Source organism: Hesperophylax consimilis, chromosome 1, assembly GCF_061612785.1.
Source record: "Hesperophylax consimilis isolate HC1 chromosome 1, BYU_Hcon_1.0, whole genome shotgun sequence".
In the NCBI taxonomy this organism is placed as follows: Eukaryota; Metazoa; Arthropoda; class Insecta; order Trichoptera; family Limnephilidae; genus Hesperophylax; species Hesperophylax consimilis.
In genome coordinates this window covers 33,342,678-33,357,111 of record NC_142836.1, presented here as the reverse complement: position 1 = coordinate 33,357,111, position 14,434 = coordinate 33,342,678, and the positions used below count along the sequence as shown (strand labels likewise).

The 14,434-nt window shown below is 35.7% G+C and overlaps 1 protein-coding gene across 1 annotated transcript in view; it reads right to left on the bottom strand.

Annotated features, from left to right (window-relative positions):
* Positions 1-1,767: 1,767 nt before the first annotated feature.
* The window catches only part of nord (neuron derived neurotrophic factor nord), a 61,760-nt gene continuing 49,093 nt past the window's right edge, over positions 1,768-14,434 (bottom strand). Inside the window, exons 7-12 of the mRNA XM_089632812.1 lie at positions 12,313-12,407; positions 9,691-9,861; positions 5,043-5,264; positions 4,549-4,685; positions 3,629-3,769; positions 1,768-2,842 (exon numbers count right to left, since the gene is read on the bottom strand). Of these exons, the coding sequence (XP_089488938.1) occupies positions 2,704-2,842; positions 3,629-3,769; positions 4,549-4,685; positions 5,043-5,264; positions 9,691-9,861; positions 12,313-12,407 (905 nt within the window). The 3' untranslated portion in view covers positions 1,768-2,703. The remainder of the gene's footprint in view (positions 2,843-3,628; positions 3,770-4,548; positions 4,686-5,042; positions 5,265-9,690; positions 9,862-12,312; positions 12,408-14,434) is intronic.

Here is a 14,434-nt window from a genome sequence, read left to right as displayed (position 1 = left end):
ATTTCTAACTTCTATAAATATATTATGTACATTCATGCTTCATGACATATTCTAAATGCTATACTCGTACATATTATGTACATTCATACTTCATGCAATTTAAAACTATTATGTACATTCATACATCATGAAATTTCTAACTTCTATATATATTATTTAAATTCATACTTCATAGAATTTCTAACTACTATACATATTATGTACATTCACATCGTGAAATTTCTAACTTCTATATATATGATGTACATTCATACTTCATGCAATTTAAAACTACTATGTCCATTCATACATCATGAAATTTCTAACTTCTATAAATATATTATGTACATTCATGCTTCATGACATATTCTAAATGCTATACTCGTACATATTATGTACATTCATACTTCATGCAATTTAAAACTATTATGTACATTCATACATCATGAAATTTCTAACTTCTATAAATATATTATGTACATTCATTCTTCATGACGTATTCTAAATGCTATACTCGTACAAATTATATACATTCATACTTCATGCAATTTAAAACTACTATGTACATTCATACATCATGAAATTTCTAACTTCTATAAATATATTATGTACATTCATTCTTCATGACGTATTCTTAATACTATACTCGTACATATTATGTACGTTCATACTTCATGCAGTTTCCAACGAAATGTTTGTCTGCTTGTTTGTAAAGTTCATTATCTTGTACATACTTATAAATTTATGAATTTTCACATTTATATTATTCCTGAATCAACTCTCATCCATTCATCTATACGCTATATCTTAGAATATCTCAAATATGATATGCAAATTACCTACCTAGGAAAAGACTTTGTCTGTAAAGAAACAATGTAAATAAATATTATCTACAATAAAATAAAACTCGCGGGTTGCCGCTATTGTTTCGTCCATTTATGAAGGTATTCGGCTCCGGAAATTTATTTTTATTTTTATAAATATTTCTTATTTTTCATGGGTATACACAAATATTTATAAATTCGCTAAGTGATAGTTCTTTAAAACATACGAATGCGACAACTGTAAAACGAGAAAAAGGTATATGTTATTTTCGCGCCAGTATCTTCCATTAACCTGGTGACTGCAGTATCCACTGAGCTATCGCGGCAACTTCAGACAGGCCCTGATCTTCCAACATTCTGGTGTTTGTTCAATAAACCCTTAAGATTGTATTTTTGAAAGTTTATGATAAATAATGCCAGTTACATTTGCCGTCAACTTTGTAAAGTAATTTGAATGCTATTGAAAATGCTTTCTTCTCGATGAACTGATAGTAAGATACTTATAAGGATATAATCCTGGTAATTAGTTCTAAGGGGTTAATAATCTATGTAAAATGAAATAATTTTTTTAATTAATAATAATGCCATCAATTTATTTCAATTAAAAATCACAAACTGAAAAATATATCTCTTTGCTTATACACATTTACACTGTGTTATATTATACAATAGGCTGAAGTTCTAATAAATGTCATGAAAATAGATTATTAAAACGAGAATGATAATTTCCTTTAACACACATATTTCAGGTAAGCTTAATTTTTCTATGTAGATGTCTAACGCGAAATGCAGATAATGTATGATAAAATAACCGATAATCAACAATTAGTTTGGTAAATATTAAATTATCTGTTAATTTACTACTTTTCATAATATCCAAAGACGAAACTAAAACCTATTTTCCTTGGTTCTTTATTATAACTAAGATATTCATTAGAAAAATGTATTCTAAGACAAAATTTAACAATTTGATCACCGATCAAAGATCAAACATTCAACCATTGTAACTACATTCATATAACAATTTAATCACCGATCAAAGATCAAAACTTCAACCATTGTAACTACATTCATATAACAATTTAATTACCGATCAAAGATCCAACATTCAACCATTGTAACTACATTCATATAACAATTTAATCACCCATCAAAGATCAAAAATTCAACCATTGTAACTACATTAATATAACAATTTATTCTTAAACCTAAATAATTAAACCTAAATAAGCTGTCTCAACTGTTTTTTTTTAAAATAAGAATTGGTAATATTGTCTTATACAAATTATATTGAAATTTGTAATAATATATTTACAAATGCAAAACATGAATATTTTTCAATAGTTAGATAATAATTAAGTACTATGTTTGTATAAGCTATTTAAATATTGACCAATTAATAAAACCCGACTCGTTTGAATCAACCTCCCAAATATTAACTTACTGGTTGAATCAATCTCTCAGATATGAAATTACTGGTTGAATCAACCTTCCAAATATGAAATTACTGGTTGAATCAACCTCCTAAATATGAAATTACTGATTGAATCAACTTCCCTAACATGAAATTATTGATTTAATCAGCCTCCCAAATATGAAATTACTGGCTGAATCAACTTCTCAAATATGAAATTACTGGTTGAATCAACTCCCAAATATGAAATTACTGGCTGAATCAACTTCTCAAATATGAAATTACTGGTTGAATCAACCTCCCAAATATGAAATTATTGGTTGAATCAACCCTGAAATATAAAACATGAATTTTTCATCATAATACTAAAATAATAATAAAATATCTTATAAAATAAATTAATACAAATTTACCGTTTGGATTTACCCCTTGTAGGTTTTAATAAAACTACAACATAATATTGGCTTTTTCTAATGATTATAAAATTTATTTACAAATTGTTTTAGTGTGAACGGTTAGTAGATCGTATGAGAGAGTTTTTCCGCCGCTTTTCTTCACCGTAACTTGAACAATGTACCTCCTTCCGGGCTTCAAACTGGATATGCGTTGCATCATTACTTGCGTCCTGAAAACATGGTGGAATTTAGAATGGTTTGCGTCTTTGCTGAAGATCATTTTGTTAAAATTTTACACAGATGGCTCCGTCATTCAATTGAAAATCAATTAACAGCATCAAGGTATCTATCAAGCAATTTGAACATTAATTAATTTAACGGACATAAATGATTTCCTTTGTACTTTTGAATGTAATTTTTTTTGGTTGGGAACTGCCTCGATCGCTAGGAGCGCGGTGTGTGGGCAGTTGGATAGGGCTAATGAAAATCATAACGTATACTCTTGGCGAACTTTTCATAGTCAAGCGTGAGAGTATATTAGTTGCTCCCGACTAAAGATATTAGAAGAACGAGATATGCTATGTTGGCCGCCGGACCGTAGCCGGAGTACTACCTAATTAGGGTACTTTGAATACTATCGGGACGTGTACGCACAGAAATCTGTTCTATGTATTAGTGCGGATACCTTAGCGTAAGCGAAGGTGTGCAGTAGTATTGGTGAACAAAACCGGCGACACTCGGCAAAACAATTCCACTCAGTACGAACTGCTCATAGCACATCTCGTTCTTCTAATATCTTTGCTCCCGACCAACCCAGCCCCTCGCGTCGGATCATCAACTTCAGACCCGTACGCTAATTTTAACTACGCAACAAATAATAATCCAAGCACAACTGTGCGATATGAGAGTGAAGACATTGACACTCAGTCTCCGTCATTTTGGGAAAAGTGTCACAAGAAAACAATGACCCATTCACGGAATAATAAGAGTAAAGTGTAATATTCGTAGGCAGGTACCGGTCGTTTGGAGCAACCCAGTCTCTGCAATGCATGAGGTGATAGTCGGCGCTTTTGCGCAAGCGAGTTTCTAGTGCGCACTGGTCGGGGGCGCGGGTCTCGGCTTCTCGCCTGCGGGACTCGCGAGCCACCACACAGTACCTGGAACAAATTTATACCTACATTAATCTTATTTATTAAACAGACTTGATCGATATTCATGGAACCGGAGCTGTCACTGGAACCGTCACGTCAATATAATTTTAGCATTTTCAAATGGAACCGGTTCCAAAATAACCGGTTCTGTTTGTTTTTTTTTTTTTTTTGGTTTTAGGCATTTCACCCTGAAAAGAGTGCTTCGTGAGTTCTGTTTGTTATAATTATGCGAAAAAACACATTTCAGAACCATTATGTTTCCTTGTAAACTCCATTATATTGCATGTAAATAAAATATTCACACGGCGTATCAGTTGTATGATTGGAAGAAAAAAAACTGAAGGACAAGTAATTATCATTAACACGAAAAAAAATCAATTACCCACTTTTTTTTAAATAAGGTCTAAACTAAAGACTTATACGGCAGTCTGAAGTTACGGGCCCCCTCTAGATTGACGGATGACGAATCACACACTCGTCAATCGTCAATAACGCCATCATGATTATTTACTGGAGACTTGATCCTTGGAGGATTCTGTAATCGAAGAACATCTACCAATCGTGCATCCTCGCGGGCCTTTTTCATGGAGCCATGGTTGACAAGTTAATCGTAAACATGGTGGACACTTGCATAGTGGAGTTCTCATTGTGCGTTTATATTTGACGAATTTAAATGTCATGCTGTTGTGTGATCAATTTGAAATTACAATTATGAAATTCTTTAGACATTGTAATCACCTAATCCCCTAATATAAAACATTGGGTTGATTATAAATTGAAATTACCTGATGGCAGTTGAATCCGGAGAAGGCAACCAGCCCACGGTGACAGAATCACAGTTCCTCAGAGACTCGAACTCCCGAACTTCCGTTTGGCTCGGCAGCTCGGGCAGTGGGAGTTTTTTCTTGGTCGTTGCCAAAACCTGCAATAGTTTATATAGCTTAGGGAATATTTATCAGTTTTAGGGCCGGTATTTCATTTACGTTTATAGTCAAGTTGCTATTGGGTAGGAATCCTGACAACCCAATTCCCGAGTATACTGAGAAACCGACCGTTATGGAAGGGTGGTGTTATTTCAAAATAGTTCTTGAAAATAAATGAAAGGAAGTATTGTTATTATTTTAATCTTAATATAATCTTTTCTTATTATCTAAAGTTCCATCCAAAGATAATAGAAACAAGGGGAGATATGGAATAGAATCGTGCCGACTATCGTCGGCTTTCCACGGACTATCTACCACTATAGGCCTAAATACGGATTGACCGCGCGTCAAGCGACCTGCACAGCGTCCGTCCTGCGCAGCTCCTCCCGGTTGGCGGCGAGCACGGTGATGACGTAGCGCTGTCCGCTCTGCACGCTGGGCACCTGTAGGCGGCCGTAGGACTGCACGCGGCGGCGCCTCAGCATAGGCCTGCCCCCGGCGGCAGCCACTTCCACGTCCACGGCACCCCCGCACGGCATCACTGACACCACCAGCGTGTCGGAGGCTTGCTTTCCAGCCTGAAAATACATTATTCAGTCAAATCAGCTGTAGTAGTCCTCTTCCTTCACACACAAAGATATTAGAAGAACGAGATATGCTATGTTGGCCGCCAGACCGTAGTCGGAGTACTACCTAATTAGGGTACTTTGAATACTATCGGGACGTGTACGCACAAAAATCTGTTCTATATATTAGTGCGGATACCTTAGCGTAAGCGAAGGTGTGCAGTAGTATTGGTGAACAAAACCGGCGACACTGGGCAAAACAATTCCACACAGTATGAACTGCTCATGGCACATCTCGTTCTTCTAATATCTTTGTTCACACACGTCTTGTACGAAAACGAAAAACATAGAAGATATTAGAGCGATACGTCACGTATGCAGTGGCGTAGCTAGGTAACCAAGGGCCCTGGGGCAAATTAAAAAATGGGGCCCCACTGCTGTGTAAACTGATTAGATTAGATTTTATCAAATAAAAATATGAAATATACAAACACTTTAAAAATGCTAAGCTACTTAAGCTCTTTTTTGTGCACTGCAGACTGCAGGGCAGGTAATAAAAATATTAAACAGTAACAACATAAATTAAAATTAATACTTGGTGTAGGTTTGGCTAATAAAACGAAATAGAGAAGATTCAAGGGTTTATTATATAAAGGTCGGGCCTACCAACTGACTAAATAACAATTATATTTACAATTTTTTCCTAGCTTTAGTTTTCGCAAAAGTATCAATGACTTTGTTTAAATCCAGGCTTTATGCGGTTTTGTTTTCAATTGCTATTAGCGATAAATGTCGGAGTCGAGTTTGGCCCATCTTATTTCTTAAATTATTTTTTATTGTTTTTAATTTGCTAAATGACCTTTCAGCTGCTGCAGAAGTGACAGGAATTGTAAAAAATAATAACATTGCTGTAAATACTTCCGTTAGGTCGCATTCTAGCACTCCATATTTGCTCATTATTTCCTTACATAATTGGTAAAGAGTCCATGCTTGAGTTCTTCTTCTTCTTCAATGGCGCTACAGCCCATTTCGAGCCTTGGCCTCCTTTAACATGAGCCTCCACCGCCCTCTGTCCTCGGCCGTCGTCTTCCAATCTGCAACATGGAGTAGTCCTCTGGCATCTTTCCTGACATCGTCCTCCCATCTCAGCCTAGGTCTGCCCGCCTTTCGTTTGCCTCCCGGGTGTCCTGTTAGAACTTTCTTTGGTACACGTGTGCTTGGCATTCGGTGCACATGTCCGGCCCATCTTAGTCTTTGGAGCCGTAAATGAGTAGAGAGTCTGGGAGCTTGGTAGATGTCATATAGCTCCTTATTGTGGCGGATTCTCCATGCCTCTCCCTCTCGCACCGCTCCTAAGATTCTTCGAAGTACCTTTCTTTCGAAGGTGTCCAGCCGTTCCGCAGACTTTGCTGTCAGTGTTCCCGCCTCACATCCATAGGCCAAGACCGTTCTAATAATTGTTTTATACAGGGTTAATTTGGTTTTCCTACGGACGTTTCGGGATTTGAACACTGGCAGCAACGCGAAGTAAGTGTGCATGCTTGAGTTAGTTGAGGTAAAACTAGATGGTAAATATTAATAAATTGAAGTGAAAAACTAGGGCCTATTATATCTGAATATTTTCTTTGGAATTCGTCACACTTTTGTGATAAAGCTGCTTCATCAACATGTAATAAAAATGTTGGTGTTAGAAAATCGAATATATGACAGACTGCACTCATACCAATAAAGCGTGTATCTAAATGAGATATTACTGTGTCTATTACCTTATTGAAAATCTCAATTTTAAATGTTTTTCTCGGTTTGGAAATCGGTGATCAGCAGCTAATTCATCAAAATTTTCAAGTTCCTTGTCGATAGTATTAGTATCGTTTTTTTTCCAAAATTCATACACAGCACATGCTTCCGAATGGTCACTCGAACAACTGTGTTGTTTGATTCTTTCTGATAAATGCTTCCAATCTCGAATTCCCGTACACCAAACATTATTCCTTTGTGAAGCAAATAACCAGCAGGGTTGACAATAGGCAGCGTCTAGTATTTTAGAATAACACAACGAAAAACGATTAACTGGCCCATATTTAGAACACGAAAAGTAGTACGATTTTGAAAAACACCTATTGTTCTGGTTGATGTCTGTTGGAAAAAGTCCTGAAGGCTGTAAAGGCCCCATATCAAGAATTTGACGTTTTTCGTTATCACTTAATATTTTGTTCGTGAAGTTTCAAGTCATAAGAAGATTTGTCGTACACATTTTCGAAAAATGTAGAGGTCTGTGGTTCCTCCAAACCCCCCGCTCTTATGTGTGTCATGCAAACATCATCCACGTTCACATGATCGGCGGCGGAGGTATCTCCAACTGCAACAATTGTCGAATCTTCTTCAGTAGGCTTCTCAATTGAGTCACTATCAATAGAAATATTTTGGCCAGATGTACTTGCAGAAGGCTGACTAAAAAACTTGTCAATTTTTGGCAATTTTTGTTTACTATCTTCTCTTTCTTGGGTTGTTTGCGTTTAAATGCATCACTGGGTTTTTTCTTTTTATCCATATTTTAATACGCTACAAGTGTCTTTGGGGAATGACGCACATATCACCATAAACATACCACTCTCTAGATCGATATCTTCGGGCTTTTTGTATGTAACGGAATTATACAGTACTTAATCACAGATATACAAGCAGTACCTACCGTGCGGAGCAGAGCAGTAGACAAGGTAGAGGAAACTCAAGGCCATTTAAAAAATATGCGACCATAGACAACATAATTGCTCTCAGCCTACTCTATTCATTCACTAGCCCCAAAAAACTATGTTTTCCGAGGGCAAGGTTCATCTGACTAAGAAAATGAACTTTTACAGTTTATTTCATTAAGATGAAACTTGTTAATCTGAGAAGAAGAAACCCAAAATTGCAAGAAAAATTCCAAAACATGATTGTCCGACAGTACGACGATGAATTCCGACATTTTTCTGCCTATTTTGAACTCATTGTTACATATGTTTCAAAACTTTAATTTCACCAAAACAATAAGACAATACAGGATAACACTAATCAATAACATGAATAAGTTGGTCGATATAATAAATAACATTTATACGTTGTGGAGGAAGACATATGCCAAGTATGTTACGTAATAACCTGAAAACTGTCAATTCACTTTAAACTTGAACTTACGTGGGTAGGTTGAATATATGTTTGTAACTCGCTAACACTATACTGGCTTATATTGTATTTTTATCACGAACAACTTTAACACGCAATATTTTCGACGCGAAATGACAACCCGCGTGTATAAATAAACCGCTCTCATTTTGTTGGAATGATTTGAAAACTGTCAAACGGCAAAATTCCGTCATCTCTTTCTGTTACACGAGTCATTATGGTAGAGAGCAAGAGATCAAACCAATCCTTCTGCTCTAACCAATGAGATCTGAGCTTTAAGCCATATTATTCGTTTTCTATAAGAATTTTGAGGTGGGCGTGGCGGTTTCAAATGAGTTTCAAAGCCAAAGCTGAGAGAAATGCCCCTGCATATCCCTATCCTGTCAAATTGACAACACTGCCAACCTACAGAAAGAATTAAGGGGAATTCCCTACGCATAACTTTTGAATTTCTCTCAACTGAGTTGTCATGATTAAAGTGGGGTTGCAAGTTGCAACCTGTCATATTTATTTTGAAAATGGGAGAAATTTCCAACAGTTCAGTTCGATCGAGATTTCTGGTAAGGATTCGAGGGCCCCCTGAGCTTGAGGGCCCCGGGGCACTGCCCCGCGTAGCCCCTATGTAGCTACGCCGCGCCGCTGCACGTATGTTATGACGATTATTTGATTGATTAGATGAGTATCAGAAAATTAAATTTAAAAAAGATAAAATTTTAAAGATTATCAGTGACCATTAACAATAATGGACTGGAGAAATCAGAGATTTGCCAAAATGCTTGGTATGGACGAAGATTATGAAGATGAGGGAATGGAAGGGAAATAATGTAAAAAAGAGACGAAGAAGAAAAATGTATAATGATGAAGGGAAAAGTGAGAAAGAAAAGGGGAGAAATTAAAAATGGAAAATATGGGAAGAAAATAACGCAAGGAAAAGTGATGGAAGAGGAAAAAGAAAAATATTTGAGAGAAAGGAATGTTGTGAAAATAACGAATAAACTATTCTTTCCGCGATTCATGTCTCTTCTTGATAAGGTATAGGTATGTTTAATGTTAATAATGCTACAATAGAATTGTAGAAGTGCAGCAATTTAAAAAAATTAGTTATTTTTACTATAAAACGGATATTTTATCAAAGTTATTTGTTAATTAATAGAAATACACAAAAAATAAAATTGAAAATAGTGTTTCGAAATTACGAATTTCACGTGAACATCTCGATGTCGAAAAGAGTCGTCCAGTTTTATAAAGATATATAAAACATGGATAAATTTACCTTATATCGAAAAACGGCTTTTCCGTCAAGTTTTTTCAAGTTGACCCTCTCTGGTTTTCCATCCTTCAACTTCGATTGTTTGACCCTCTGGTCGTATCGCAGCATAGTGGATCCGTATGGAAACGTCAAATTGGTCTGCTTGTTCACTGCGAAGAGGTTAAAGTAGTATACCTGCAATAAGATACAATAGGGAATCAAGATACGCCGTCAAGATACCTGCAATAAGATACAATAGGGAATCAAGATACGGATACTTCACCTCAGTTTCTGTTTGTTTCTTTAATATCTTTCTCACTTGCATTTTTGCTATAGAATCCTTGCATACTAGTGAAGACACTAGTGAAGTTTTTACAATTTAAACAAGGAATTACAGTCAATTTTTTTATAAAAGTTCACCTTCTAACTTAAATACCAGCAAACATTTTTTTTACAAATTGCGATTCATAGTCTGAAAAGCCATCAAATAATGAATTTTTCAAAGCTCGCAAAAACAATCCAAATCTGACGGGGTACGTGTGACGTCAGAAGTACTAGATTTTGTCGGTTAACATTAAAGTCAATTCCACTCGTGTTGGTATGAAATCAACAAATCACGATTTAAACATTTATCAAGCTTTCCAAAACATCAATTATTTTTGAATAATTTGTGTACCACAGCGGTAACACTTGTGCTAGTTTACGCAGCGCAACTCTGTGAAAAATTGTTTGCATTCTAAAGCATGCGTCCGGCCGACTCGTGAGGTAGCGGTGTAAGATCTTCGAAAACCCGCCGACCAATCAAAGGGCGTTAATGTCGGTTTTAATCGTTTTTAAATGACGACATATTAATTCTATGTATTCTAATATACTATAATAAAACTTGTATATTCAGAATCAGAGTTTGTTGAGCTATATAAATATACATATTTTAAGCAATAATATTTTTCACTGAAGTTCCTTATTGTGGATACGACGATCTCTAGGAACAATTACCAGGTTTTTTGTGATAAACGAAAGAGTTTTTTTTTCTGTTTTTAGAAGTTGCACTGAAGTAACGGGAATACGAACCAAAATTCTCATATATTATGGCTAACCGCATTTAATAAGTTTACTAAAATCACTTCACAGTTGATTTTCAACATTTTAGTGGCCGTTGTGTCTAGTAGGAAATATCAATTAACGAATTTGTCAAATACAATAATACTCGTATACCACAGAATCTAGTTTTGTTAAATGACAAGTTACACAGATATGTTACCTTTTCGTTGCACACTTTTGTAAACATATTAAAAATAACATATATGACAAAAATGTTTAGCATTATCGAATACAACTCAGCAGTTAGGTCCCCTTCTTACAAAATTGACATTAATATAATTGAGCGATTACAAAGTTTTATAAACTTTAAATTAAATATCCCACTAGAAGACTTACAATATCATTTCTTATTAAATACTCTAAAAATACACACATTGGACAGGCGTAAAAATATAGACTTAACTTTTTTTATTCAAAATTCTAAACTCTAAATTCGACTGTTGCGAACTTCTGCAACTCATAAACTTACGAATACCTACAATAACAACACGACAAATACACTATTCCACTGCAGCACCCATAAGCGCAATTATATTTCGAACTCCCTAATACAACGGATTAACACTATGGGAAACCAATACTTAGGTGATATATTTAATATTAACTTTGCGAATTTTGTGGCTCATGTAAAAGATTTATTCCAACACTATTTATTTATTTATTATTACACGCCCTAATGGGCTTTTACACACTACAAAGTTTAAAAGTAGAGTATCACTATTAAAATAATATAAATTCTACAAAATTAAAACGATAAAGGAAACATAATACAACGAAAAAAGAAAAAGTATTAAATGTTACAACAAAAGCATATAATAAAATAAGATACATTAGTAAAAATGATAAGAAGTCTCACATAAATAGATATTCAAAATAAAAATATATATATTGCGGAAATTATAGATGTCTATTTGTGTCTGGATATATAAAAGAATTGAAATAAACAATATTTATATTGATTATTTTTAAGATGAAATCATATATATCTCCCAGATCAGAGTATTTATTTCCGAGACTGTGAAGTCTTGGAATTGGGGAATTTTGATAAGACAGTGTCCTGGTGTTGTAAAAATAAAAGGGTAGTAAATTTCGGCAAGATCTTTTGGGTATGTGGATGCTGATTAATTGGAGTAACTCAGGACAGTCAATTTTGTAATGAAGTATTTTATGTAGTACTATTAAATCGGTGTTTATTCTTAAATAGAAGTTGTATTTTTGTAAACCAGTCAAATCGCTGAATTTTTTAATTTCTGTTCTTGTTTTTTTTTATATTTATTTCTTGCACGTATTTTATGATGTATTTTTTTATTATTATTTCTTTCTTACGTTTCAAAACTGTCATCCAAATTTTACCACCTACATGTATAGTAGTAATAGAAGGTAGGACAAAGGTGACGGAAGTGTCTACATTACCTTTTTTAGAATTTAGCATTTTTTTTAAAGTCGGACAAGCAAATAATGCAGGAGCATTATTCCCGTCACACACACGTATGTAGGCACGTTTCAATGGCAGGTACTGTGGCAAATAGGAGAGAAAAAACTAACCTTGCCATGTTCCAGGTTGTCCACGGTGTGGTGTGTCCGGGTTCCCACGCAGGATATCAATATGTCCCCATTGCTTCCCGGTTCAGTCACATCACCTGTAATATTTAAAAAACTTAAGTATATCTATCGGAAAGGAAGAGAATTGAAAAATGATGATAATTGAAACAGGTTAGTTAGGTAAGATTAAAAAAGAAAGGAAAGGCTGCTAGAAGATAGTCGAATCGAAAAGTCACAGGAAAGGGTCCAAGAAGAAAGATAAATATGCATAAAAAGTTATCGTGGCCTACATTATGATCACTATCTCCAAAATTCAAGTTTGCTGATTTATCAAAATCCTGTGAAAAACGTGATGGTAGGTTATTTCCTAATAAAATATGAGTACATTCAGAATATATCGGAAAACGGGTTGATAAATATAATGACAAATTGCGAAAATATTTGAATTTTTGTAAACACGTTGTCCGACATCCTCATAACCCATTCGTGTTTTACTGATAGTTTTTAAGAAATCTGTCGATTCATCCGATAAAGGCCTTCAGTCCCGTTTTATACAGGAATACGAATAATTAGACTACATTTTTAATAAATTATCAGTAAGTTTTCCCCGTGTGTACAGGTCGGTCTTGCGCAAGCGCAAATGGAGCAGTCCACTTTAGGCCGAATTGCTAAGGCGCCAAGGCGCTGATAATAATCTAGCTCCTAATACGGCGCCTTTTAAGTTTTTACTAGTGCCAGGCGCGCCGCTTCCATATATCATAAAAAAAATCGATTGACAAAAAATTTCAAATATAATTAAAATAATGGAGGTAATGATAGGGCTTTCACCGGTATATTAACCCCAATTCGAATTTATTGATTTATCCAGTGAAAATATTTTATACGTAGGTTTTATGAAATAATTTGTAAAATTACTACCTCAACACCGACTAGCCTAGTGAGGCGGGCTATGAGAATCCTCAACATATAAAAGCACTGCCCCAACACAGACTAGCCTAGTGAGGCGGGTTATGAGAATTCTACACTTATAAAAGTACTGCCCCAACACAGACTAGCCTAGTGAGGCGGGTTATGAGAAACCTCAACTTATAAAAGCATTGCCCCAACACAGACTAGCCTAGTGAAGCGGGTTATGAGAATCCTCAACTTATAAAAGTACTGCCCCAACACCGACTAGCCTAGTGAGGCGGGCTATGAGAATCCTCAACATATAAAAGTACTGCCCCAACACAGACTAGCCTAGTGAGGCGGGTTATGAGAATCCTCAACTTATAAAAGTACTGCCCCAACACAGACTAGCCTAGTGAGGCGGGTTATGAGAAATTTCAACTTATAAAAGCATTGCCCCAACACAGACTAGCCTAGTGAGGCGGGTTATGAGAATTCTACACTTATAAAAGTACTGCCCCAACACAGACTGGCCTAGTGAAGCGGGTTATGAGAATCCTCAACTTATAAAAGTACTGCCCCAACACAGACTAGCCTAGTGAGGCGGGTTATGAGAATCCTCAACTTATAAAAGTACTGCCCCAACACAGACTAGCCTAGTGAGGCGGGTTATGAGAATCCTCAACTTATAAAAGTACTGCCCCAACACAGACTAGCCTAGTGAAGCGGGTTATGAGAATCCTCAACTTATAAAAGTACTGCCCCAACACAGACTAGCCTAGTGAGGCGGGTTATGAGAATCCTCAACTTATAAAAGTACTGCCCCAACACAGACTAGCCTAGTGAGGCGGGTTATGAGAATTCTACACTTATAAAAGTACTGCCCCAACACAGACTGGCCTAGTGAAGCGGGTTATGAGAATCCTCAACTTATAAAAGTACTGCCCCAACACAGACTAGCCTAGTGAGGCGGGTTATGAGAATTCTACACTTATAAAAGTACTGCCCCAACACAGACTGGCCTAGTGAAGCGGGTTATGAGAATCCTCAACTTATAAAAGTACTGCCCCAACACAGACTAGCCTAGTGAGGCGGGTTATGAGAATCCTTAACTTATAAAAGTACTGCCCCAACACAGACTAGCCTAGTGAGGCGGGTTATGAGAAATTTCAACTTATAAAAGCATTGCCCCAACACAGACTAGCCTAGTGAGGCGGGTTATGAGAATTCTACACTT